A 27417-nucleotide genomic window follows, 5' to 3' on the forward strand; every position below is an offset into this window, starting at 1 on the left:
AGCATCATCATTATCAGAAGCATCAGCATTGTCAATCATCAGCAGCATACGGGTCGTCAGTAGCAGGTTCCTATGATGTCGGTCCTCACTGGCACGAACGCAGTGAACAAGACGCACACACACACGCGCACACACACACAGAGTGTGCCGCATTGCGTGTACAAAATCTCTCAGCCTTGTCCAAACCACCAGCTCAAAGGAACTGAAGGTGTGGTCGTGTTGTCCTATGGAACCACCGACTCGCTCACTCGCTCGCTCACTTACCCACACACCTACCTACAAAAAAACAAAGATCTCCCGTGTAGCCTGTAACAGACTGTAGGGGCAAGTGCTATTAGCGAGTAGCACCTTTGAAGGCCGGAACGGTACAGAAGGGGGTGGGTGGCCAGCACCACGCCCGGCCCCCTTTGTCTTCCCCAGTGGCGATGTTTACACATCGCACCAGGTACTCATTTGAGACCGAGTCGACCTAGGGGAGGCCCAGGACCGGTTCAAATAATCGTCACCGGTGTTGGCCGTGAGCGGGAATCGAACCCGGGTCACCAGGTTCGTAGCGCAGCGTAGTGCTAACCGCTACACCACCGCTCACACACCCACACACTCACACAGCCTTGTCCAGACCACCAGATGAAAAGAACTGAACGTGCGGTGTCGTTCAGAACCACCGACTCCAGAGTTGAGCAGATGTGCCCACCCCAACGAGCAGCAGTGAGACACGCAGCTCGAGTCTGACTCCATCCTCATCGGGACTCATCAGCATAGTCCACCATCCAAACGGGCAGCAGTAGTGGAACAAAGACACAGCTCTTGTCCGGCTTCATCCTCATCAGCGCGGACTGCAGTGTCTTCTCTGTTACGACGACGAACACTCCCATAGCCACGGTGGCCCCGTGGTCCTGACCTCCCCCTCTCCCCCCTGACCCCTGACCCATCCACAACCACCACGGCGACCCCGTGGTCCTGACCTCCCCCTCTCCGCCCTGACCCCTGACGCATCCACAACCACCACGACCGCCAACTCCCCAGGTCTCCCGTGCCTGTGGCCGCCTCGGGGGTGTTCGTGGAGAGGCGAGGCCGCGGCCTGTGGCTTCACAGCGACGCCCTGGGCATGAGCGCGCACCTTGAGACGGGCACCGTGGTCACGTCCGTCGAGGGGATGGAGGAAGAGGAGGTGATGGAGGAGAAGGATGCAAGAGGCCCGGGGAGGACGACGCTGTCGCTGCTCCTGGCGCCGCGCCTCGCCAATGTCACCTGCGGCCTGTGCGGGGACGGCAATGGCCGGGCCTACGATGACCTCCGCACACAGGAAGGTGAGGGCCGGGCCTACGATGACCTCCACACGCAGGAAGGTGAGGGCCGGGCCTACGATGACCTCCACACGCAGGAAGGTGAGGGCCGGGCCTACGATGACCTCCACACGCAGGAAGGTGAGGGCCGGGCCTACGATGACCTCCACACGCAGGAAGGTGAGGGCCGGGCCTATGATGACCTCCACACACAGGAAGGTGAGGGCCAGGCCTACGATGACTTCCACACGCAGGAAGGTGAGGGCCGGGCCTATGATGACCTCCACACGCAGGAAGGTGAGGGCCAGGCCTACGATGACCTCCGCACACAGGAAGGTGAGGGCCGGGCCTACGATGACCTCCACACACAGGAAGGTGAGGGCCGGCCCTACGATGACCTCCACACGCAGGAAGGTGAGGGCCGGGCCTACGATGACCTCCACACGCAGGAAGGTGAGAGCCGGGCCTATGATGACCTCCACACACAGGAAGGTTAGGGCCAGGCCTACGATGACTTCCACACGCAGGAAGGTGAGGGCCGGGCCTATGATGACCTCCACACGCAGGAAGGTGAGGGCCAGGCCTACGATGACCTCCACAAGCAGGAAGGTGAGGGCCGGGCCTATGATGACCTCCACACACAGGAAGGTGAGGGCCGGGCCTACGATGACCTCCACACGCAGGAAGGTGAGGGCCGGGCCTACGATGACCTCCACACGCAGGAAGGTGAGGGCCGGGCCTACGATGACCTCCACACACAGGAAGGTGAGGGCCGGGCCTATGATGACCTCCACACACAGGAAGGTGAGGGCCAGGCCTACGATGACTTCCACACGCAGGAAGGTGAGGGCCGGGCCTATGATGACCTCCACACGCAGGAAGGTGAGGGCCAGGCCTACGATGACCTCCACAAGCAGGAAGGTGAGGGCCGGGCCTATGATGACCTCCACACACAGGAAGGTGAGGGCCGGGCCTATGATGACCTCCACACACAGGAAGGTGAGGGCCGGGCCTACGATGACCTCCACACGCAGGAAGGTGAGGGCCGGGCCTACGATGACCTCCACACGCAGGTAGGTGAGGGCCGGGCCCGGCAGGGCGGCCCCGGCAGCCCTCGGCTGCGATACACGCTCGGACGATGATGACGACGATGATGACAACGACGATGATGATGATGAGCAGTGTAAATAATGACAATATTACCGTTGTTTCGATTTAAAGCTTTCGTGACTGCAAGGATTCATCTTCTTTGGTTCTTTCGGTAAAGTCACGTAGAATGAGAATAAAATAACACGATAAAATTATCACAACGTTTCGGCCACAATGCAAACGGCCGTCTTCAGGTGAAAGGAACAGACCTGTCGGGACGACAGAGCTTCAATGAAGGATGTTAAGATTCGTAGCGACTTTTAAGCTGGTTGGGAGAAGTGAGGCACCTTGACAAAGGGGTTTACATATCAAATAGCTGAGGGATTAGCTTGTGACTGGTCACAGAAATGGCTATGTTAAAGTCAAAACCTACACATCCACAAAGGCAACTAGTAATTTAGCATTGAAATAGCTAAGGGATTAGCCTGTGCAAATAGCTGAGGGATTAGCTTGTGACTGGTCACAGAAATGGCTATGTTAAAGTCAAAACCTACACATCCACAGAGGCAACTAGTGATTTAGCATTGAAATAGCTAAGGGATTAGCTTGTGACTGGTCACAGAAATAGATGTTAAAGTAAAGGCCTACACATCCACAGAGCTTCAATGAACGCTATTAAGATTCGTAGCGACTTTAAGCTGGTTGGGAGAAGTGAGGCACCTTGACAAAGGGGGTTTACATATCAAATAGCTGAGGTATTAGCTTGTGACTGGTAACGGAAATGGCTATGTTAAAGTCAAAACCTACACATCCACAGAGGCAACTAGTAATTTAGCATTGAAATAGCTAAGGGATTAGCTTGTGACTGGTCAGAGAAAGAGATGTTAAAGTCAAAGCCTGCCCATAGACTCACACTGCCCATAGACTCAACACTGCCCGTAGACTCAACACTGCCCCATAGACTCAACACTGCCCATAGACTCACACTGGACCATAGACTCAACACTGCCCATAGACTCACACTGCCCGTAGACTCAACACTGCCCGTAGACTCAACACTGCCCGTAGACTCACACTGCCCATAGACTCAACACTGCACCATAGACTCACACTGGACCATAGACTCAACACTGCCCATAGACTCAACACTGCCCATAGACTCAACACTACCCATAGACTCAACACTACCCATAGACTCAACACTGTCCCATTGACTCAACACTGCACCATAGACTCACACTGCCCGTAGACTCAACACTGCCCGTAGACTCAACACTGCCCGTAGACTCAACACTGTCCATAGACTCACACTGGCCATAGACTCACACTGCCCATAGACTCAACACTGCCCATAGACTCAAACTGCCCATAGACTCACACTGCCCATAGACTCACACTGCCCATAGACTCAACACTGCACCATAGACTCAACACTGCACCATAGACTCAACACTGCCCATAGACTCAACACTGCCCATAGACTCACACTGCCAATAGACTCACACTGCCCATAGACTAACACTGCCCATAGACTCAACATTGCACCATAGACTCAACACTGCATCATAGACTCAACACTGCCCATAGACTCAACACTGCCCATAGACTGACAATGCCCATAGACTCACACTGCCCATAGACTCAAACTGCCCATAGACTCAACACTGCCCATAGACTCACACTGCCCACAGACTCACACTGCCCACAGACTCACACTGCCCACAGACTCACACTGCCCATGGACTCAACACTGCCCATAGACTCACACTGCCCATAGACTCACACTGCCCATAGACTCACACTGCCCATAGACTCAACACTGCCCATAGACTCACACTGCCAATAGACTCAACACTGCCCATAGACTCATCACAGCCCATAGACTCAACACTGCGCATAGACTCACACTGGCCATACTCAACACTGCCCCATTGACTCACACTGCCCCATAGACTCACACTGCACCATAGACTCACACTGCACCATAGACTCACACTGCCCATAGACTCAACACTGCGCATAGACTCACACTGCCCATAGACTCAACACTGCACCACAGACTCAACACTGCACCACAGACTCACACTGCCCATAGACTCACACTGCCCATAGACTCAACACTGCACCATAGACTCACACTGCGCATAGACTCAACACTGCACCACAGACTCAACACTGCACCACAGACTCACACTGCACCATACTCACACTGCACCATAGTCTCACACTGCCCATAGACTCAACACTGCACCATAGACTCAACACTGCCCATAGACTCAACACTGCACCACAGACTCAACACTGCACCACAGACTCACACTGCCCATAGACTCAACACTGCCCATAGACTCAACACTGCACCACAGACTCAACACTGCACCACAGACTCACACTGCCCATAGACTCACACTGCCCATAGACTCAACACTGCACCATAGACTCAACACTGCACCATAGACTCACACTGCACCATAGACTCAACACTGCACCACAGACTCACACTGCCCATAGACTCACACTGCACCATAGTCTCACACTGCCCATAAACTCAACACTGCACCATAGACTCACACTGCACCATAGACTCACCACTGCACATAGACTCAACACTGCACCATGTACTCACACTGCCCACAGCCTATCATTGTCCAAAGCCTTTGATGTTCTCCTCTGGCGCGAGGTCCCCACAGGGTTGCCCTCCCCCCGCCCCCACTAGCTACTTCCTTGCCCCCTTCCGCGTCGTTCCGCCGCGCCCCAAAGGATCTCTGCGGATTTGTTTGCATCCTGCTAATGGGGTCTCTCGGCATGGGCATGTCGTGGCCCTGCATTTTTTTGTAATAAAAACATTGAAAAAAAAACATTGCCCATATAGACTAACATTTCCCATAGACTGACATTGCCCATACAGACTAACATTGCTCAAAGACTAACATTGCCTTTATAGTTTAACATGTAGGCTTTCGCGACCAATATCATCCATAATCAACAGAAGGTGTGTAGCGGATTGATTGTACTTGTGGCAAATGCTATGGTGGGCAAGCAGGACGAATGATCAGCACGAGACTAAAATAACACCAATAAATATTAAATACTCCCAAACACAACTGTCAGCAGTGGCAGAACACGCGTGCCCACAAGGACACTCAATTGATTTTGATACTGTTGAAGTTCTGTGCAAAACTAGCTACTACTGAACAAAACTAATGAGAGAATCTATCAAAATTTAGAGAACTATAAAGTTATTTTACCGATCAGATAGCTACAGACTTAGTGCTGCTTGGAAGCGAATAATCAAATAACACATTGTTTCAATGCATGCCTATACAGGTCACCACACTTCAATAGGGATTACCGTTGGTACGGCTATTTTAGTGCACACAATCGACAGGAAGTACAAGAAAAATGGCCTCCCATAATGCACTTGCACGGTGTACGTTGGTTACCGTATAAATAACCCCAACGGCAATGGATAGCCAGTCATTATAGTAAGAAGAGCGCACTAAGAAGGGGCGTCACCACATCCACGCCTGTGTTGAAGGGACGAAACAGGTGGAGGACTTCTCCACAAATGTGGCTGTCGCCTGATGAAGCCGGTTGTAATTACTGGCGAAACGTCACGGCACTAAGATCGTAAATGTTGTGGCTTGGCGCTCCAACACACAACCGGTTAGTGCTGGACTAGCGACGAATTGGCCACGTTCTGTATTCTTTGGTTATTTCGGTAACGTCACGTAGTTAGAAATAAAACAAAATTAAGACCGGGAGCAAGTGAGGGCTTTACCATTCTGGCGAATTGCCCGATGATGCTGGATGTAATTACCAGCGAAATGTCGTACTCAAACTGTAAATGTTGTGGATTCACTCTTCAATACACCGGTGGGCTAAAGTAGCTAACTATTTTGTCTTTTGTCAACGTGACACTTTTTTGCTGATTGGCCGTGTCGGGTGGCGGAGGGTTACGACACATTTATAAATAACGCGATCGAACCCAAAAACCTTTATTATGAATATTGGTCGCGAAAGCCTACGTGTTAAACTTAAAACTAATCATGACGTTTCAATTGCAACACAAGCAATCATCATCAGGTGGGAAAACAAAAGCAAAAAAAGCCTTGCTGTGGTTTTCTCACCTGATGATGATTGCTTATGTTGCAATCGAAACGTCGTGATTAGTTTTGATTTTATTTATTTCTACCTAGGTAACTTTACCGAAAGAACCAAAGAGTATGGATTCCTGCAGTCACGAAAGCTTCAAATCAAGATTGGTATCTTCTGTTTACGTGACAACCCTCACTAGTTGGCTGTGCCGGGTGGTGGCGGGTTTCACGACACAACATTTATATATTTATGCGATCTAACCCAAAATAAACCTGTATTATGGATTGCCTTTATAGACTAACATTGCCCATATAGACTAACATTGCCCATATAGACTAACATTACCCATATAGACTAACATTGCCCATATAGACTAACATTACCTATATAGACTAACATTGTCCATGTGACTTGTATATCCGTGTCTGTTTACACATCAGGACAACAGCCACTGTCTGTACCTTCAGTGTGCCTCACTCCTTGGTGCCCCCCCACCCCGTGCCCCCCCTCCCTGTGCCCCCCTCCCCGCAGGGTTCGTCTCTGAGGATCCGTACGAGTTCGCCCAGAGCTGGGCGCGGGACTCCCTGCAGGGAGGCTGCGTGCGGGCACTGCCACCCAGCCGCGAGTGCACGGCCGCAGACGCGACGGTAAACAACAACAACAACATACCACACCCCTGACCCACACCCCTCACCCACACCCCGAACCCTGACCCCTAACCCTGACCCATACCCCGAACCCTGACCCACACCCCGAACCCTGACCCCTAACCATGACCCACACCCCGAACCCTGACCCCTAACCCTGACCCACACCCTGAACCCTGACCCACACCCCTAACCCTGACCCACACCCCAAACCCTCACCCCTCACCCTGACCCACACCCCTCACCCTGACCCACACCCCGAACCCTGACCCCTAACCCTGACCCACACCCCGAACCCTGACCCACACCCCTAACCCTGACCCACACCCCGAACCCTGACCTACACCCCTAACCCTGACCCACACCCCGAACCCTGACCCACACCCCGAACCCTGACCCACACCCCGAACCCTGACCCCTAACCCTGACCCACACCCCGAACCCTAACCCTGACCCACACCCCGAACCCTGACCCACACCCCGAACCCTGACCCACATCTCCAGTTGACCCTGTCGCTCGCCACCCACCCCGCACCCCCCCCCCTCCCGCCCCCCCCGACAGACGGTGACCTCCCTCTGCTCGCGGCTGCGCCCGCCGGCGGCTCCGGCGCTCTGCGCTCCGTGGCTCGACCCGGAGCCGTTTGCCACGGCGTGCGAGCGCGACGCGTGCGAGTGCGGCCCCTCGCCGGGGGGCTCCGCTCCCCCCCCTCCCGGCCGCCGCCGCCACGGCGGGGAGGGGGAGGGGGCGCCCCCCGCCGCCGGGGCCCGCTGCGGGTGCGCGGCGCTGCTGGAGTACGCTCGGGCGTGCGGGCACCGTGGGGTGCCGGTGGGGCGCTGGGTGGTGGACGCCGGCTGCGGTGAGCGACCGCCGCTGCTACCGCCGCCACTGCTGCCACCACCGCTGCCACCGCCGCCACCACCACTAGCACCGTCACCACTGCCGCCGCCACTACCGCCACCGCTGTTGCCACCGCTGTTGCCACCGCTGCCACAGCCGCCACCAGGGACGAGTAGCGGGGGAGGGGGGCAACGCGAGCGATCGGTTTGATCCGCGTTTTATTTTTTGTGTGGGGGTGCGGTGGGTTGGGTTTGCCGTGAGTGAAACGAAGGGGATGGGGCTGGCCAGTCTGCTGAGGCTTTACGGGGGTCTTTGTCTTCGTCCCGGCAGCCCCCGCGTGCCCGCCCGGGATGGAGTACCGGGCGTGCGCCCCCCCATGCCCCCGCTCCTGTCAGAGCGTGCACGCGTTGGACGCGGCGTGCGACGAGGGGCCGTGCCAGGATGGGTGCACGTGCCCAGGTGAGGCTGTCCCCCAACACGTGCCCGGACTCCAACAATAGCCTGGCCTCAATGTTAACCCTAACCACGATCCCAATGTTAACTACGACCTGAACCTGGCCCAAACGCTAACTCCAACCACGAGCCTTGAAACCTCACCCTAGACCTGGCCTTGACCCTAGACCTGACCCTAACCCTAGACCCGACCCTGACCCTAGACCTGACCTTGACCCTCACCCTAGACCTGGCCTTGACCCTAGACCTGACCCTCACCCTAGACCTGACCCTCACCCTAGACCTGACCCTCACCCTAGACCTGGCCTTGACCCTAGACCTGACCCTGACCCTCACCCTAGACCTGGCCTTGACCCTAGACCTGACCCTCACCCTAGACCTGACCCTCACCCTAGACCTGACCCTAACCCTAGACCTGACCCTGACCCTCACCCTAGACCTGGCCTTGACCCTAGACCTGACCATGAACCTCACCCTAGACCTGACCCTAACCCTAGACCTGACCCTCACCCTAGACCTGGCCTTGACCCTAGACCTGACCCTCACCCTAGACCTGACCCTAACCCTAGACCTGACCCTAACCTTAAAAATGACCCTAACCTTAAACCTGACCCTGACCCCAACCATTGCTCCATTCACAACCCTCTCCCTGTCCCCAACACTGCCTCCGTGCCTGACCCCGACCTCGACCCCGACCCTGACCCTCTCCACAGCTGGCCTGTTGCTGGACGGCGGCCGCTGCGTCCGTGAGTCGGAGTGCTTCTGCTTCCACAACGGGCGACGCTTTCCCCCGGAGTTCTTGATCGAGCAGGGCTGCAACTCCTGGTGAGCTGGGGGGGGGGGGGGGTACCCCCTCGCCTCTTCTAGACTCAAACTACGTCGTTATTTTTAAACCAGGTAATGCCCCCACTGAGCTGTTGGACTAGGGCTCGATTTCAGAAGCGACCCGTTCGTCACAAATAATGGCTCAACAAAGCGGCTGACATCATCATCATCACCACATGAAAATGTGGAGCGGATCCACATACTCTCAACGCGTGTTGATTCCGTGGATGTTGAACTTCTTCCGCACCGTACGTAGCTGGCCATGCTAATCGGAGGTGCGGGGGGAAGGAAGGACAAAGCGGAGGACCCGGTTGAGTATCCACACGACCAGGGGTAGAGGGAGAGAGACGCAAATGCCAAATATACAGCAGCAGGCGTCGTCAGGGTCAGGATCGAACCGACCACCTCCTATATACCAGGAGAGGTCGTTAACATTGCCTAGCCACCGTGGCATCGACAACCTGCTGCGTACCAGGCAAGGTAGTTAACATCACTAAGCCACCATGGCGTCCAACCGGTGGGCTAGTCATTAGCCCCGCCCCTGGCCCTGCTTGGCCCCGGCCCAGATTTAGACATCTTTGATTCCAGTTGGACTCCGCAGATAGCCGGTGAGTGGAAGGTCACCATGTTCGTGATGTTGATGGCGAGATGGTGAAGACGCTGATGGCGATGGTTATGGTGATGGGTGTTAACGGTAATGATGGCAATGTTCATGGTAATGATTATGGTGATTTTGTTCTATCACAGCATCTGCAAGGGCGGCACATGGATTTGCACGAACCGCACGTGTGAAGGTAGACACGCACACACAAAGACAAAGCTCCCCCATAGAGCCTTAACAGACTGTTGGGGCAGGTGCTGTTAGCGAATAACACTTACGAAGGCCGGCACGGCACACGAGGGGGTGGTCGGCCAGCACCACGCCCGGCCGCCTTTGTCTCACCAGTGATGATGTTTACTACACACAGCAACCAGGTACTCATTTGAGCACACACGCACACGCTCGCTCTCCTCCTCCTTCTCTTCCTCCTCTTCACCACGTCTCCGTCGTGCGCAGGCGAGTGTCTGGTGACGGGCCACGCGCACTTCAGATCGTTCGACGGCCGCTTCTTCTCGTCCCGCTCGGCGTGCGAGCACGTGCTGGCCAGAGACTGCACAGAGCAGCAGCCGCAGCAGCGCGCGTTCTCCATCTCCAGCGAGAGCGTGCGGGTCAGACGCGCACAGACACTCACACACAGACACGCACACACAGACACACACACACGCACACACAGACACACACATAAGACAAAGCTCTCCCGTGTAGCCTTAACAGACTGTGGGGGCAAGTGCTGTTAGCGAGCACCTATCAAGGCCGGAACGGTACACGAAGGGGTGGGTGGCCAATACCACGCCCTGCCGCCTTTGTCTCCCCAGTGGCGATGTTTACACACCGCACCAGGTACTCATTTGAGGCTGCGTCGACCTAGGGGAGGCTCAGGATAGGTTCAGATAATCTTCACCGGTGTTGGCCGTGAGCGGGAATCGAACACGGGCAGTCTGGTTCCTATCGCAGCGTAGCGCTAACCGCTAGAATGCCGCTCTCTCCCAAACACACACACAGACACACGCACACACACGGGCACACACACACAAAAATACACACACACATACATACACACACAGACACACGCACACAGAGACACGCACACACACGGGCACACACAGACAACAACAACAACCGCCATTCGCCACTAAGTGGCGGTGACGTCACCACGACGCTTGTGCCAGGCTATGTGCACCGTGAGGCCACGTGAAGTGTCGAACGCCCGCTGGCAGGTCACTGGGCAGACCCAGGTGCCACGGGTCGACTGAGATGACTGGCTGATGCACCACCTGTGCCCCCTACTGTGCCAACCTGCTGTGCTTTAGCCACCCGGCGCTCCGCTCGTTGTTCTGAGCGTCGCTCCTCCGCCCTCCGTTGCTGTTGGAGGGCGACTGCCTCCAACTGCCCAGTAGCATCCTTCACGAGCCTCCTCCACAGAGGCCGATCTTGACACCGCTGGTACCAGTCATCGGCAAGTCCACTCAGCTCCACGTCCTCCTGTACCACATCACTCAATCTCTTCTCTAGCCCGTGCCGCGCCCGCTTAGCCCCCTCAATCCGGCCAAACAAAAGCTGTTTCGGCATGCGGTGGCTGGGCATGCGGGCTACATGACCCAGCCATCGCAGCCTTGCCTGCCGGAGGAGCTCACCGATGGGACCCTGCCCAGATCTTTCAAGGATTTGTGAGCTCCTCACACAATCCAGTCTGGTTAAACCCAGGATGGATCGTAGGCAGGCCAGCCTAAATGTTTCTAACCGGCGAAGATGTTCCATTCGGGGGGTCCACGTTTCGCAAGCGTAGAGAAGGGAGGGAATGACCTTGGCCGAGAAGACCTGAAGCTTAGTGCGGAGCAACAGACTAGGTAGCTTCCACACAGCGTTACGCAACCGATGAAAAGATATTGCCGCTCGACTGATTAGGAGTGAGACCTCTGCTGTTAAACTGGAGCCAGTCATAAGCACACTGCCCAGGTATGGGAAACTCTCCACTCTCTCCACAACTGCCCCATCACCGATTGGGAGGTGTGGGGGTGGAGTGTCCGATGGTACAAAATACCCAGGCAGGTGCTTAGTTTTGGTGGGGCTGATGGTAAGGCCCCACCTCTTAGTGGCACGCTCCAGTCTCAGCAGCAGCGTCTCCAACTTCTCCTCTGACTGAGCAGCTATTACCAAATCATCAGCATACATAACGTGGTTGAGCAATAGGGAGCCATCCCTTGACCGCACCCGGGCATCGATCAGCCTCCCATTATATCTGTACCATATGGAGATTCCCCCGGTACAGCTATTGAAGGCTTCACGAACTACGTGGTCAAAATAGATGTTAAATAATGTGGGAGCCAGAGGACATCCCTGTCGCACCCCAAGGTGTACAGGGAATGGCTCTGACTCCCGGCCACGTAGTTTTACCCGGGCCCGCTCACCATCATGAAGGTCCTTAATGATCGTGAGCAGAGGGTCAGGGACTTCAAAAGCACGAAGAACAACCCAGAGCCCAGGCCTACTGATGGTATCATAGGCCTTGACCAGGTCAATAAAGCAGAGATGTAGGTCTTGTTGGAATTCCCTACATCTCTGCTGTAGCAGACGGACAGAAAATATGGCATCTGTGCAGGACCGCCCTTTCCTGAAACCGCATTGGGGCTCCGCAAGCCTCTCCTCAGCGTGCCTGGCAAGGCGATGCTGAATAATCCTTGCCAGGACCTTTCCCGGCACACTGAGGAGTGAGATGCCCCTGTAGCTGTTACAGTCTATGTGGACCCCCTTCTTAAAAAGGGGGACCACCAGGGCATCCTTCCAATCCTGCGGAACCCGTCCAGTGGTCCAGACCGTTGTTATGATGTCATATAGGGCAGTCCCGGCAAAACAACCCCCTACCTCCTCGCGGTGCCGGACGGGCAACTCTGTCGTGGACAGTGCTGTGGGGGGAGGCCCAATTTTGATTGGCTCCTCCCCTCATGGCATATGTGTCCACCACAGGGGCTAAACGGGGGCTCTGGACGGGTGCGAGGGGCTGGTAACCCCTCCACCTTCAATTAATTACCACTAAACCACGAGTTAAACTGAAATATGTAACACAGACATACACACACAGACACACACACACACGGGCACACAGACACACAGACATACACACACACAGACACACGGGCACACAGACACACACACACAGACAGCTGGAGCATGCGGGTCAGTCGTGAAAGGATAGTGATGATGAATTTTACAGATGTTATTATTTTTATGATAGGAAAATGAGTGGTGATGATTCTACTGCTGATGCTGATTCTACCGATTCTACTGATTATGCTGTTGATGATGATTCAACTGATTCAGCTGCTGATTCAATGATTCTGTTGATGATTCTACTGCTTCGATTTAAAGCTTTCGTGACTGCAGGGATTCATCTTCTGGGTTCTTTCGGTAAAGTCACATAGAATGGAGATAAAATAATAAAAATAATAACAGAATAAAATTCTCACGACGTTTCGGCCACAACACAAGAGCTCAAGCGCTGTCTTCCGGACAGTCCTGTTTCTTCACCTGAGGAGGGCTACTTGTGTTGTGGCCGAAACGTCGTGAGAATTTTATTGTTATTATTTTATCTCCATTCTACGTCACTTTACCGAAAGAAACCAGAAGATTATACTGCCGCTGATGATTCTACTGATTCTGCTGCTGACAGTTCTACTGATTCTGCTGCTGATGACAGTTCTACTGATTCTGCTGCTCATTCTACTCGTTATGATTCTGCTGCCGATTCTATTGATTCTGCTGATTCTACTGCAGATTCCACTGATACTACTAATTTTGCTGATTCTACTGATTCTGCTGACACTACTGATTCTGCTGACACTACTGAGTCTACTGATTCTGCTGACAATACTAATTCTGCTGACACTAATTCTGCTGACTCTACTGATTCTGCTGACACTACTGATTCTACCGATTCTGCTGACACTACTGATTCTGCTGACACTACTAATTCTGCTGATTCTACTGATTCTGCTGAAACTACTAATTCTGCTGATTCTACTGATTCTGCTGACACTACTGATTCTGCTGACACTACTGATTCTGCTGCTGACGGTGTGTAGTGCGGGGACGACCCGTCCGCCGTGTGCATGGAGGCGCTGAGTGTGTCCCTCCCCGACTTGGATAACGCCACACTGCGTCTCTCCCACGGCGGTCTCGTGTCCCTGGGCGACGTGGACATTCGCCTGCCCTACCGCCACGGTGAGGGGGGGGGGGCACAGGGGGACCACGTGGGGGGGGGGGCATCAGCTGTGGAACCGCAGCCTCAGAGGCACTCCTAGGCATCAGGAGCACAATGCTGAGCTGTCAACCAAGTCAGACATTGTCGGTCACCCCGTGCCCCTGATGAATCTCAACGTTCATCCCACAAAGTCCCACCACACGCGAGAAACACGGACAAATGGACACTTTGCCCCGTATTGAAACGGCTTTACGCCGTACGGACCTGAACACTGTCCAGAGAATACGGCTTAAACCGTGGGGGTTGACAGCTTTGACAATGACTTTGGCAATCTGGTCCATGTATTATTATTACTACACTATTATTACTACTTCACTATTATTACTACACTATTATTATTACTACACTAGTATTACTACTACACTATTATTACTACACTTTTATTATTACTACACTATTATTACTATACTTTTATTATTACTACACTTTTATTATTACACTACTATTACAACACTACTATTATTACTACACTATTATTATTACTACACTTTTATTATTACTACACTATTATTGTACACTATTATTATTACTACACTATTATTACTACACTATTAGTATACACTATTATTATTACTACACTATTATTACTACACTATTATTATTACTACACTTTTATTATTACTACACTATTATTACTACACTTATATTACTACTACACTTTTATTACTACTACACTATTATTATTACTACACGATTATTATACACTATTATTACTACACTATTATTGTACACTATTATTATTACACTATTATTATTACTACACTATTAGTATACACTATTATTATTACTACACTATTATTATTACTACACTATTATTATTACTACACTATTATTATTACTACACTATTATTATTACTACACTATTATTATTACTACACATTATTATATATTTTTTATCCGTTTGGAATCTTCGACGCTGACAGTCTACAGAGAGTCGCTATTTGCATGACAATTCAATATTTTATAAAAAAAAACTCGGTCAAAGTTCCCATCCATCGTGATCCTTTGTCTTAACTAAATGTGTGATAATTAATTATCGTGTCTTAACTAAATTTGATTAATTAATAATCGTGTCTTAACTAAATGTGTGATAATTAATCATCGTGTCTTAACTAAATTTGTAATAATTAATAATCATGTCTTAACTAAATTTTACTAATTAATAATCGTGTCTTAACTAAATGTGTGATAATTAATCATTGTCTTAACTAAATGTGTGATAATTAATGTGTCTTAACTAAATGTGTGATAATTAATAATAGTGTCTTAACTAAATGTGTGATAATTAATAATCGTGTCTTAACTAAATTTTACTAATTAATAATCGTGTCTTAACTAAATGTGTGATAATTAATAATCGTGTCTTAACTAAATAGGTAATAATTAATAATCGTGTCTTAACTAAATTTTACTAATTAATAATCGTGTCTTAACTAAATGTGTGATAGTCGTGTTTTAACTAAATTTGCAATAATTAATGATACAACCCACCCCCCCCCTTGGCCTCCCTTTTTAAAATCACGAATGGTCACGCCCACACACTACGACGGCAATCGTCCGGTCCAATCACAGCGCCCGCTGTTGTTGCTGGGCTGCCTCTGACCAATGAGAGGCCGTCTGCTCGTTATGGCGCCGGAGCGGCCGCTGTGGCTGCTTGAGACCAAACAAGTGCACACAAACAAACAAACTTTTATTAAATTTTTATTTAAAGCTTTCGTGACTGCAGTAAATCATATTCTTAGCTCTTTCGGTAAAGTCACGTTGAAGGGAAACAGTAAAATAATAAAATATATTTTATAATATATTTTATAATATAAACTATTATTAGGAAATAAACAAACAATATTCATTAATGCACGAACATTTGTTTGCACTCAAAAGTAGAACGTTCATTATTTTGACCCTGGAATTAATCAGATTTCATGTGTTGAATAAAAGTGTGTGGCTTCCTTTTGATATGTTTCATTTGCTTTATGCAGGCCACCCACTTTATTATTGAGGACATCGATATTTGATTAATTCTGGGGTCAAACAAATACATTTTCTAGTTTTGAGTGTGCAAATAAAAGTGTGTGCATTGAAAGATATTGTTTTATCTAATTGTTTTTCTCATGCACACACTGTCACCTCCTCTTTCTCTATCGCCTCCCCACATATATGCTACGGATGAGTTCCATTTCCCGAAACGTTGCCTGTTATATAATGACGCGCGTCCTTTGGGTGTGACTGCTCGTCCATCCCAGCCAGCAAAACTTTTAAAAAAATAATATCGTATAATTACGCAAAGTCTCAAGGACACCTCGTCAGGATGAGTTCTGCTGCTGCTACCGGACACAGCAGGTGGCGAGATGTTGACTACCTCGCCTGGTATGCACGAGGTCGTGGGTTCGATCCCGACCCTGACGTCTGCTGTATATTTGGAGTCTGCATGTCTCTCTCTCATCATCATCATCACCGCGGTGGCTAGATGTTTACTACCTCGCCTGGTTTGCACGAGGTCGTGAGTTCGATCCCGACCCTGACGCCTGCTGTATATTTGGAGTCTGCGTGTCTCTCTCTCTCATCATCATCACCATGGTGGCTAGGAGATGTTGACTACCTCGCCTAGTATGCACGAGGCCGTGGGTTCGATCCCGACCCTGACGCCTGCTGTATATTTGGAGTTTACGTGTCTCTCTCTCTCATCATCATCACCGCGGTGGCTAGGAGATGTTGACTACCTCGCCTGGTACGCACAAGGTTGTGGGTTCGATCCCAACCCTGATGCCTGCTGCTGTATATTTGGAGTTTGCGTTTCTCTCTCTGCGTGGTCACGTGGATTTTTTTCTCCGGGGTCTTCAGTTTTCCCCTCCACATTTGGAAACGTCGTTACGCGTTTAGAGTATTTAGATGATGTTGCTGCTCTAAATGTCCAAATGATAATCCCACTTTGCTGAGCTATCATTTGTGGCCAGGTCGCTTTTGAAAAATAAGTTAATACCTCAGTGGGCTTTGTCAGGTCAGATGGTGGATGGTTTAGTGTTTTATTTGCTTGTGTTTGGCTGATTTGTTTACCTTTCTTATACTTTGCACTCTTATCGTGTTTTTGTATTGTTTGTTGATGTAACCTTCTTACCCACCCCGACTGGACATCTGTAAAAAAAGAGCTTCATAGCTCATCGGATTCCTCCAGTATAAATGCAAATTCTGATTAGTAAAACAAGAGGCATCACAGGGGACCGTTGTCTCTGTCCTCCAGGTCGGATCACGGTGTTCAACTCGTTCCCCACGGGCGTGAGGCTGGCCTACGGCGACACGTTTCGCCTCGACTGGGATGGACACGGCTCCGTGAGGCTCAAGGTGGGGGGCCCGCACGCTAGACCCCCGGGGTGGATGTGGTTGGTGGATCGCACGGAGATTAAAGCTGCCAAAATGTACCAGATTTGGTTAGGCCGGGAGGGTGCCGGTGGCTTCACAATGGGTGCGTCACGATTTTGTCGCTGCTTTATATATATTAAAAAAATGTATCTTCACGGTCGACTGATCATCTAAACTATTTTTTATTTTACCAAGTAAGGCCCACTGAGCTATGTAGCTCTTTTATGGAAGCGACCTGGCCACAAATGATAGCTCAACCAAGTGGCTTATCATCATGTGGAAATGTATAGCAGCAGCCAAATAATCTGAATGTGCGATGTTGATTCTTAACGTGGAGGGAAAACCCGGAGAGAGAGATGCAAATTCCAAATATAGAGCAGGCGTCAGGGTCGGGATCAAGCCCATGACCTCCTGCATAGCAGGCGAGGGAGTTAACATCTCCTAGCCACCGCGGGCAAAGTGCAAAGATACCCGAGTAGTTATGATCACCACCCTCACCATCTTTACCACCCTCACCATCACCATCTTCACCACCCTCACCATTAGCTCACCACCACAATTACTGCAAAATTCACCACCACCACCCTCACCACCACTCTAACCCTCACCACCACCCTGACCCTCTCCACCACTCTAACCCCTACCACCACCGTGACCCCCACCACTACCAGGTTTCTCACCAACCCTTCTAACCCCCACCACCGTGTCCCTGCCCACCACCGTCACCCTCACCACCCCTCTCACCCTCACCACCCCTCTCACCCTCACCACCCCTTTCACCCTCACCACCCCTTTCACCCTCACCACCCCTCTCACCCTCACCACCCCTCTCACCCTCACGATCCCTCTCACCCTCACCACCCCTCTCACCCTCACCACCCCTCTCACCCTCACCACCCCTCTCACCCTCACCACCCCTCTCACCCTCACCACCTCTCTCACCCTCACCACCCCTCTCACCCTCACCACCCCTCTCACCCTCACCACCTCTCTCACCCTCACCACCTCTCTCACCCTCACCACCTCTCTCACCCTCACCACCCCTCTCACCCTCACCACCCCTCTCACCCTCACCACCCCTCTCACCCTCACCACCCCTCTCACTCTCACCACCCCCTCACCCCGCCACCACCGTGGCCGCCCCAGCTGAGCGCGCAGTTCGCGGGCCGCGTGTGCGGCCTCTGCGGTAACTTTGACGGCAACGCCGGCGACGACTTCCGCACCCCAGCGGGCCTCGTGGAGGTGCGGCCTAGCGACTTTGCCGACTCCTGGCGCCTCGGCGCGGCCTGCGAGGCCTCCCCCGGCACCGCCGCCTCAGAGACCCCAGCGGGGGCAGCAGCAGATCCCTGCACCCTCAACGCCAAGCGGGGTACTGCTACTACTACTATACACTACTACATATTACTACTACATACTATATACTACCACATACTACTACATATTACTACTACATACTACTATACACTACTATACACTCCTACTGTCTCGGCCTTGCTGTGCGCTGCGTTGTACCACTATCCGAGTAGTTATCCTCGCATTCAATGAACCTTCAGAGCCAGGGTGAACATCTGACTCCAACGTATTGAATGAATGAAATGACATAAAACTGATGGAAAAAACACAAAATATAGCATCCATTAATACTTGCAATATCAATACAATGAATGAACACTGCAGCATCATCACATTGTCTTCGATAACATGAATCTCAACAATAGGTCCTGGATGGGCCAGGCGCCTACATTAGCACTGAATAGCTATATAATAAGAGAATAAGCTCCTGTGTTTAATAAGGTCACTTTGTGTAATCACCCTACTGCAGCCTAAATGTACAGTGCAGCATATAACACTGAACTGTGGATGAGATACTTCTTCATCCTTGCTCTCAAGATCCCATTAAAGTTAGATGGGCACACATCTGGCTCGACTTATCCAACTACAAATAACTTTCACAATAATGCAAGTGGCAGGCTTCGTTGTTAACTAGGCCCCATATTCATCGTAACAATTTACCAGCATTATAAAGGCATTTACAGCATTATAACGGCAATCCCAACATTATAACGGCATTCCCAGGATTTTAAGAACATAAGCGTACTTACAGACAATGCTTCTTAAAGTCCCACAATGAACGGATGCACCCGTCTTCACTGAGACGCTAATTGCGCCTCCATTTTGTAATCTGTGCAATGGCTGACACCCCCGCCTGGCCTCGTGACTTAGAGACCCTGAGCGCGTCACTTCCTGGTCACGTGACCAAACTCAACACCATCCTATCAGGAAGTTCCTGTGTAAACACACCCCCATATCTGCCGTGGGGCAAAACAACTACTATACATTTCGTGACTGCAGTAATTCATATTCTTAGTTTTTTCGGTAAAGTCACGTAGATAGTATACTCTTTGGTTCTATTCGGTAAAGTCACGTAGGTTAAAAAAATAAAACAACAAAAATCACGACGTTTCGGCCACAACACAAGCGGCCTTCATCAGGTGAAGGGGACCGTGCTGTCACGAGGACAGCGTTGGAATGAAGAGAGTCAAGCCCAGGTCGCGTCCTTTAAGCTGTGTGGGAGGAAACAAACGCTTTGACAAAGGAATTAGCATAAAATGCTCATAGAGTAACAACACGGGGAGGAGAGGGGAGATTACAAATGTACAAATGATGGTGTGTGAGGGAATGACCGTACACCAACGTAATGGACCGGCACGGGGAGGGGGTTTACAAACGTTGTTTTGAAGGGAAATAAGCTGCTGTGAAAGTTTGGTATATCACTACTTGGATAAATATACTGTACCATTGAAAATTAGTTTAATGTTTGGTATGATTTAGAACATCTTTGTTGATGTGGGAGGCTGATCGAATGCCCTGTCTGTGTGTGTTGATGGACCTGTCTGTGTGTGTGTGTGCCTCTGTGCGTGTGTTGATGGCCTTGTCTGTGCGTGTGTGTTGATGGCCCTGTCTGTGCGTGTGTGTCTGTGCGTGTGTGTTGATGGACCTGTCTGTGCGTGTGTGTTGATGGCCCTGTCTGTGCGCGTGTGTCTCTGCGTGTGTGTTGATGGCCCTGTCTGTGCGCGTGTGTCTCTGCGTGTGTGTTGATGGCCTTGTCTGTGCGTGTGTGCCTCTGCGTGTGTGTTGATGGCCCTGTCTGTGTGTTGATGGCCCTGTCTGTGTGTTGATGGCCCTGTCTGTGCGCGTGTGTCTCTGCGTGTGTGTTGATGGCCCTGTCTGTGCGCGTGTGTCTCTGCGTGTGTGTTGATGGCCCTGTCTGTGTGTTGATGGCCCTGTCTGTGCGCGTGTGTCTCTGCGTGTGTCTCTGCGTGTGTGTTGATGGCCCTGTCTGTGCGCGTGTGCCTCTGTATATCACAGCCCGCGACGCCGACGAGTCGTGCTCGCTGCTGCTGTCCTCCGTGTTCGCCCCGTGCCACGCGCGCGTGCCGCCGGCCGCGTACGTGCGCGCGTGCACGCGCGACGCCTGCTCGTGCCCGCCCGGCGGCGCCTGCCTCTGCGACGCCATCGCCGCGTACGCGCGCGCCTGCGACTCCCAGGGGGCCACCGTGGCCTGGCGCAGCGAGCGGCTGTGCCGTGAGTGACGACTCTTGGTGTGGTGGTGGTTGGTGTGGTGTGGTTTGTGTGGTGGTGGGTGGGTGGTGTGGTGGGTGTGGCGGTGGTTGGTGTGGCAGTGGGTGGTGTGGCGGTGGTTGGTGTGGCGGTGATTGATTTGGCGGTGGTTGGTGTGGCGGTGATTGATTTGGCGGTGGTTGGTGTGGCGGTGGATGGTGTGGCGGTTGGTGTGGTGGTGGTTGGTGTGTCGGAGGTTGGTGTGGCGGTGGTTGGTGTGGCGGTGGTTGGTGTGGCGGTGGTTGGTGTGGCGGTGGTTGGTTTGGCAGTGGTTGGTTGGGAAGCGGTGGTGGGGAGAGGGCGGCGTGCCGCGCTACAAACCCAGCGACCCGAGTTCAATTCCCGTTCAATGGCTAGCACCACCACCTTCTTCACCACCACCACCACCTTCTTCACCACCACCACCTTCTTCACCACCACCACCTTCTTCACCACCACCACCTTCTTCACCACCACCACCACCTTCACCACCAACACCTTCTTCACCACCACCACCTTCTTCACCACCACCACCGCGACCTTCACCCGCACCTCTCTCTCTCTCCCTCCCTCCCTCCACGTGCGGGTTCCAGCGCCTCGCTGCCCAGAGGGTCGCGAGTACTCTCGCTGCGCCTCTCCCTGCAACCGCACGTGCCTCTCGCTGTCCGCGGGCGACCCGCTGTGCCAGCCCGACGAGTGCCTCGAGGGCTGCTTCTGCCCCCAGGGCACCTTCGCCTCGGAGGGCCGCGGCGGGGCCTGCGTGGCCGCCGCGGGCTGTCCGTGCCGCCACGCCGGGGAGGTGTTCGAGCCGGGCGAGGTGGTCGCGCGCCACATGTCCCTGTGGTGAGCCGCTCGCTCGCTCGCTCGTTCCTTCGTTCATTCCTTTGTTACTAAGTTCGTTCGTTCATTCTTACACTTGTTGCGTTACTTTGTTGCGTTGCTTTGTGGCATTAGTTTTTTTTTGCATTGGTTTTGTTGCCGCTGTAACTCGCCAACCCCTCTCCTTCCCCCCCCCCCCCACCGCCGTGGCCGTGGCCGCCCCGGTAAACTGAACATCTGCGACAAGATTCCGTGTATATATGTGTGTTCTGTGTGTGTGTTCTCTGTGTGTGTTCTCTGTGTGCATGGTCTGTGTGTGTGTGTGTGTACTGTGTGTGTGTGTTCTGTGTGTGTGTGTTCTGTGTGTGTGTGTTCTGTGTGTGTTTTCTGTGTGTGTGTTCTGTGTGTGTGTGTTCTGTGTGTGTGTTCTGTGTGTATGGTCTATGTGTGTGTGTTCTGTGTGTGTGTTCTGTGTGTGTGTTCTGTGTGTGTGTACTGTGTGTGTGTGTGTGTGTTCTGTGTGTGTGTTCTGTGTGTGTGTTCTGTGTGTGTGTTCTGTGTGTGTGTTCTGTGTGTGTGTACTGTGTGTGTGTTCTGTGTGTGTGTTCTGTGTGTGTGTGTTCTGTGTGTGTGTTCTGTGTGTGTGTTCTGTGTGTGTATATTCTGTGTGTGTGTTCTGTGTGTGTGTTCTGTGTGTGTGTGTTCTGTGTGTGTGTATGGTCTGTGTGTGTGTGTACTGTGTGTGTGTGTGTGTTCTGTGTGTGTGTTCTGTGTGTGTGTGTTCTGTGTGTGTGTGTGTTCTGTGTGTGTGTGTTCTGTGTGTGTGTGTTCTGTGTGTGTGTTCTGTGTGTGTGTTCTGTGTGTGTATGTGTTCTGTGTGTGTGTGTTCTGTGTGTGTATGTTCTGTGTGTGTGTGTGTTCTGTGTGTGTGTGTTCTGTGTGTGTATGTTCTGTGTGTGTGTGTTCTGTGTGTGTGTGTTCTGTGTGTGTGTGTTCTGTGTGTGTGTGTTCATGGTCTGTGTGTGTTCTGTGTGGGTGTGTGTTCTGTGTGTGTGTATGGTCTGTGTGTGTGTGTGTTCTGTGTGTGTGTTCTGTGTGTGTGTGTATGTTCTGTGTGTGTGTGTTCTGTGTGTGTGTGTGTGTTCTGTGTGTGTGTATGTTCTGTGTGTGTGTTTTCTGTGTGTGTGTGTGTTCTGTGTGTGTGTGTGTTATGTGTGTATGTGTTCTGTGCGTGTGTGTTCTGTGTGTATGTGTTCTGTGTATGTGTTCTGTGTGTGTGTTCTGTGTGTGTGTTCTGTGTGTGTGTGTTCTGTGTGTGTGTTCTGTGTGTGTGTGTTCTGTGTGTGTGTTCTGTGTGTGTGTGTTCTGTGTGTGTTTTCTGTGTGTGTGTTCTGTGTGTGTGTGTTCTGTGTGTGTGTTCTGTGTGTATGGTCTATGTGTGTGTGTTCTGTGTGTGTGTTCTGTGTGTGTGTTCTGTGTGTGTGTACTGTGTGTGTGTGTGTGTGTTCTGTGTGTGTGTTCTGTGTGTGTGTTCTGTGTGTGTGTTCTGTGTGTGTGTTCTGTGTGTGTGTACTGTGTGTGTGTTCTGTGTGTGTGTTCTGTGTGTGTGTGTTCTGTGTGTGTGTTCTGTGTGTGTGTTCTGTGTGTGTATATTCTGTGTGTGTGTTCTGTGTGTGTGTTCTGTGTGTGTGTGTTCTGTGTGTGTGTATGGTCTGTGTGTGTGTGTACTGTGTGTGTGTGTGTGTTCTGTGTGTGTGTTCTGTGTGTGTGTGTTCTGTGTGTGTGTGTGTTCTGTGTGTGTGTGTTCTGTGTGTGTGTGTTCTGTGTGTGTGTTCTGTGTGTGTATGTGTTCTGTGTGTGTGTGTTCTGTGTGTGTATGTTCTGTGTGTGTGTGTGTTCTGTGTGTGTGTGTTCTGTGTGTGTATGTTCTGTGTGTGTGTGTTCTGTGTGTGTGTGTTCTGTGTGTGTGTGTTCTGTGTGTGTGTGTTCATGGTCTGTGTGTGTTCTGTGTGGGTGTGTGTTCTGTGTGTGTGTATGGTCTGTGTGTGTGTGTGTTCTGTGTGTGTGTTCTGTGTGTGTGTGTATGTTCTGTGTGTGTGTGTTCTGTGTGTGTGTGTGTGTTCTGTGTGTGTGTATGTTCTGTGTGTGTGTTTTCTGTGTGTGTGTGTGTTCTGTGTGTGTGTGTGTTATGTGTGTATGTGTTCTGTGCGTGTGTGTTCTGTGTGTATGTGTTCTGTGTATGTGTTCTGTGTGTGTGTTCTGTGTGTGTGTTCTGTGTGTGTGTGTTCTGTGTGTGTGTGTGTTCTGTGTGTGTGTGTTCTGTGTGTGTGTGTTCTGTGTGTGTGTGTGTTCTGTGTGTGTGTGTGTTCTGTGTGTGTGTGTTCTGTGTGTGTGTGTTCTGTGTGTGTGTGTTCTGTGTGTGTGTGTGTTCTGTGTGTGTGTGTGTTCTGTGTGTGTGTGTTCTGCGCGTGTCTGCCAGCTACTGCGAGGCCGGGGTGATGCGTTGCTCGGAGACTCACGGCACGACGCCCGCCCTCGCCACCCTGCGGGACCCCGCCGCCGTGGAGCGAGGTGAGTGTGTGTGTGTGTGCCCGCACCCCCACGGACCGCCCACGCAACCCATGGAGGTGTGTGTGTGTGTGTGCCCGCACCCCCACGGACCCCACGCAACCCGTGGAGGTGTGTGTGTGTGTGTGTGCCCGCACCCCCACGGACCGCCCACGCAACCCGTGGAGGTGTGTGTGTGTGTGCCCGCACCCCCACGGATCGCGCGCAACCCGTGGAGGTGTGTGTGTGTGTGTGCCCGCACCCCCACGGACCGCCCACGCAACCCGTGGAGGTGTGTGTGTGTGTGCCCGCACCCCCACGGATCGCACGCAACCCGTGGAGGTGCGTGTGTGTGTGCCCGCACCCCCACGGATCGCACGCAACCCGTGGAGGTGCGTGTGTGTGTGTGTGTGCCCGCACCCCCACGGATCCCACGCAACCCATGGAGGTGTGTGTGTGTGTGTGCCCGCACCCCCACGGATCGCACGCAACCCATGGAGGTGCGTGTGTGTGTGTGTGCCCGCACCCCCACGGATCGCACGCAACCCGTGGAGGTGCGTGTGTGTGTGTGTGTGCCCGCACCCCCACGGATCCCACGCAACCCATGGAGGTGCGTGTGTGTGTGCCCGCACCCCCACGGATCGCGCGCAACCCGTGGAGGTGTGTGTGTGTGTGCCCGCACCCCCACGGACCGCATGCAACTCGTTGCGTGGGCGGTCTCGGCGCCCCTCCCACACCCCGAGACCGGTTGCGTGCGACCGAGTCGCCCGCGCGTGGGGACGTCTCTCGCAACCGGTTGCTTGCGACTGAATGAGCTATTTGTGGACGACTATTGCAACAAGTTGGTCGTCATGATGATCCGGCAACCCGAGTTCGAGTCCCACTCGTGGACCAATAACAGTGGCAGCGGTCCTGGGCCTCCCCTAGGTCGACTCAGCCTTAAATGTGTACAGTACTGGGCGCGGTGTGTAAACAGCAGTGGGGAGGCAAAGGCGGCCGTGTGTGGTGCCGACCACCCAACCCCCGTCGTGTGCCGTGCCGACCTCCTCCGTAGGCGCTGCTGCCCGCTAGCAGCACTTGCCCCAGCAGTCCGTTAAGGCTACACCGGCGGGGATCTTTGTCTCGGGTTAACACAAACCGTGGGCGCCCCCCCCAGAGAGAGACACCCAGACCTGGGACTCGAACTCGGGCCCCAGCAGTGCCGGCTCGGCGTCTCTGGCTCGGCCGATTGTGAACCGCCACCGCCCAGACCCCGCCTTGCGCTCCGCATGATGTGTGTCTCTGGCGGTGGAGCCATCAACCACGACAGACTTGTAGCGGTAGGCTGGCGGTGGCACCGCTGTTTTCAGCCCACCAACACCCCCCACCCCCCGCCCTTCCCCCCTCCTCCCCCCCGCCACATCTCGATCTCCCTCTTTCCCTCCTATCTCCCCCCTGTTATCCTACTACCTCCTCTCTCTGTTACCTCCTCCTGCCCCCCCCCCCTTCCCGGCTACCTCCCCCTCCTCCCCCTCTCCCTCCTCTCCCCCCTCCCCCATGTGTGCCCCCCCCCCCCCCCCCGTAGTGCGGAGGAGTGCCCCGTGCCGCCCGCCCATGGTGCGTGTGCCGTGCCGTGCCGGTGACCGCTCTGCCGTGGGCGTCGAGTGCGCTCGCTCGTGCCGCAGCCTCGACTCCGCCGAATGCCGCAGCAGCGGCTGCGTCTCCGGATGCGCGTGCCCCCAGGGCAGGGTCAGTCGATTGGTGGTGGTGATTGTGGTGGTGGTGGTGATTGTGGTGGTGGTGGTGATTGTGGTGGTGGTGGTGATTGTGGTGGTGGTGATTGTGGTGGTGGTGATTGTGGTGGTGGTGATGGTGGTGGTGGGGGTGATTGTGGTGATGGTGGTGATTGTGGTGGTGATTGTGGTGGTGGTGGTGATTGTGGTGGTGGTGATTGTGGTGGTGGTGATGGTGGTGGTGAAGCAGGCTCTGAGCATCGCAGTGATGGTGGAGATGGTGATCGTCATGCTGACGTTGATGTTGGTGATGATGACGCTGTTGCTGCAGACGGTGCATGGTTGTTAGTGCAGCATCATCATCGTGATGATGCTGCTGCTGCTGATGATGATGATGCTGATGATACTCATGCTGATGATGCTCACGATGCTGCTGATGATGATGCTCACGCTGATGATGATGATGCCGCAGGTGCTGCACGGCTCCAAGTGCATCTGGATGATGATGATAATTACGCTGATGATGATTACGCTGATGATGATTACGCTGATGAATACCCTGATGATGATGGTGACGACGCTGCAGGTGCTGCATGGCTCCAAGTGCGTGCTGCCTGAGCAGTGCCCGTGCCTGCACCACGGCAAGGAGTTCGCCCCTGGCAGGACCGTGCAGGTCGCCTGCAACACCTGGTACGTCGTGGCGACTTCGCTCCGCGCTCGCTCGCTCACCCTCTCACCCTCTCGCCTGGCAACCGCTTTTCACCGGTCAACTTGTTGAATGAGTTGCTCTTTAGACCGGGCAACTTGTTGACTGTGTTGAGCATTTGACTGGGAATCTTGTTGAATGAGTTGCTCTTTAGACCTGGCAACTTGTTGACTGTGTTGAGCATTTGACTGGGCAACTTGTTGAATGGTTGACCTTTTGACTGGGCAACTTATTGAATGGTTGACCTTTAGACCGGGACACGTGTTGACTGCTTTGAGCATTTGGCTGGGCAACTTGTTGAATGGTTGACCTTTAGACCGGGACACGTGTTGACTGCTTTGAGCATTTGACTGGGCAACTTGTTGAATGGTTGACCTTTAGACCGGGAAAGTTGTTGACTGTGTTGAACATTTGACTGGGCAACTTATTGAGTGGTTGACCTTTTGACTGGGCAACTTGTTGAATGGTTGACCTTTTGACTGGGAAACTTGTTGACTGCTTTGTGCGTTTTATTGGGAAACTTGTTGAGTGGGGGTTCGTTGACCAGGTGAACTCATGACCGAGTTTCTTCTCGACCAGGA

At 52.6% G+C, this 27417-nt stretch overlaps 1 protein-coding gene and 1 long non-coding RNA gene across 2 annotated transcripts in view; one reads left to right on the forward strand and one right to left on the reverse strand.

The window, feature by feature from the left end:
* The window catches only part of VWF (von Willebrand factor), a 113098-nt gene that overhangs the window by 17876 nt on the left and 67805 nt on the right, over nucleotides 1-27417 (forward strand). Inside the window, exons 5-19 of the mRNA XM_076054339.1 lie at nucleotides 1027-1310; nucleotides 7005-7120; nucleotides 7683-7977; nucleotides 8289-8417; nucleotides 9125-9236; nucleotides 9984-10030; nucleotides 10294-10445; nucleotides 13917-14055; nucleotides 17334-17434; nucleotides 18599-18821; nucleotides 20822-21037; nucleotides 21646-21895; nucleotides 24351-24442; nucleotides 25983-26146; nucleotides 26717-26820. Coding sequence (XP_075910454.1) covers nucleotides 1027-1310; nucleotides 7005-7120; nucleotides 7683-7977; nucleotides 8289-8417; nucleotides 9125-9236; nucleotides 9984-10030; nucleotides 10294-10445; nucleotides 13917-14055; nucleotides 17334-17434; nucleotides 18599-18821; nucleotides 20822-21037; nucleotides 21646-21895; nucleotides 24351-24442; nucleotides 25983-26146; nucleotides 26717-26820 — 2424 coding nt within the window. The remainder of the gene's footprint in view (nucleotides 1-1026; nucleotides 1311-7004; nucleotides 7121-7682; nucleotides 7978-8288; nucleotides 8418-9124; nucleotides 9237-9983; nucleotides 10031-10293; nucleotides 10446-13916; nucleotides 14056-17333; nucleotides 17435-18598; nucleotides 18822-20821; nucleotides 21038-21645; nucleotides 21896-24350; nucleotides 24443-25982; nucleotides 26147-26716; nucleotides 26821-27417) is intronic.
* LOC142906472 (uncharacterized) lies at nucleotides 1132-19882 on the reverse strand. The gene is made up of 6 exons (XR_012930320.1): nucleotides 19555-19882; nucleotides 18574-18798; nucleotides 13929-14044; nucleotides 10274-10426; nucleotides 9440-9501; nucleotides 1132-1258 (listed from the first exon to the last, which is right to left on the reverse strand). It is a non-coding gene; the product is annotated as an uncharacterized LOC142906472 (long non-coding RNA).

This window comes from Petromyzon marinus, chromosome 65 (assembly GCF_048934315.1).
Source record: "Petromyzon marinus isolate PM22_M1 ecotype Great Lakes invasive population chromosome 65, UKy_Petmar_22M1.pri1.0, whole genome shotgun sequence".
Taxonomy (NCBI): Eukaryota; Metazoa; Chordata; class Hyperoartia; order Petromyzontiformes; family Petromyzontidae; genus Petromyzon; species Petromyzon marinus.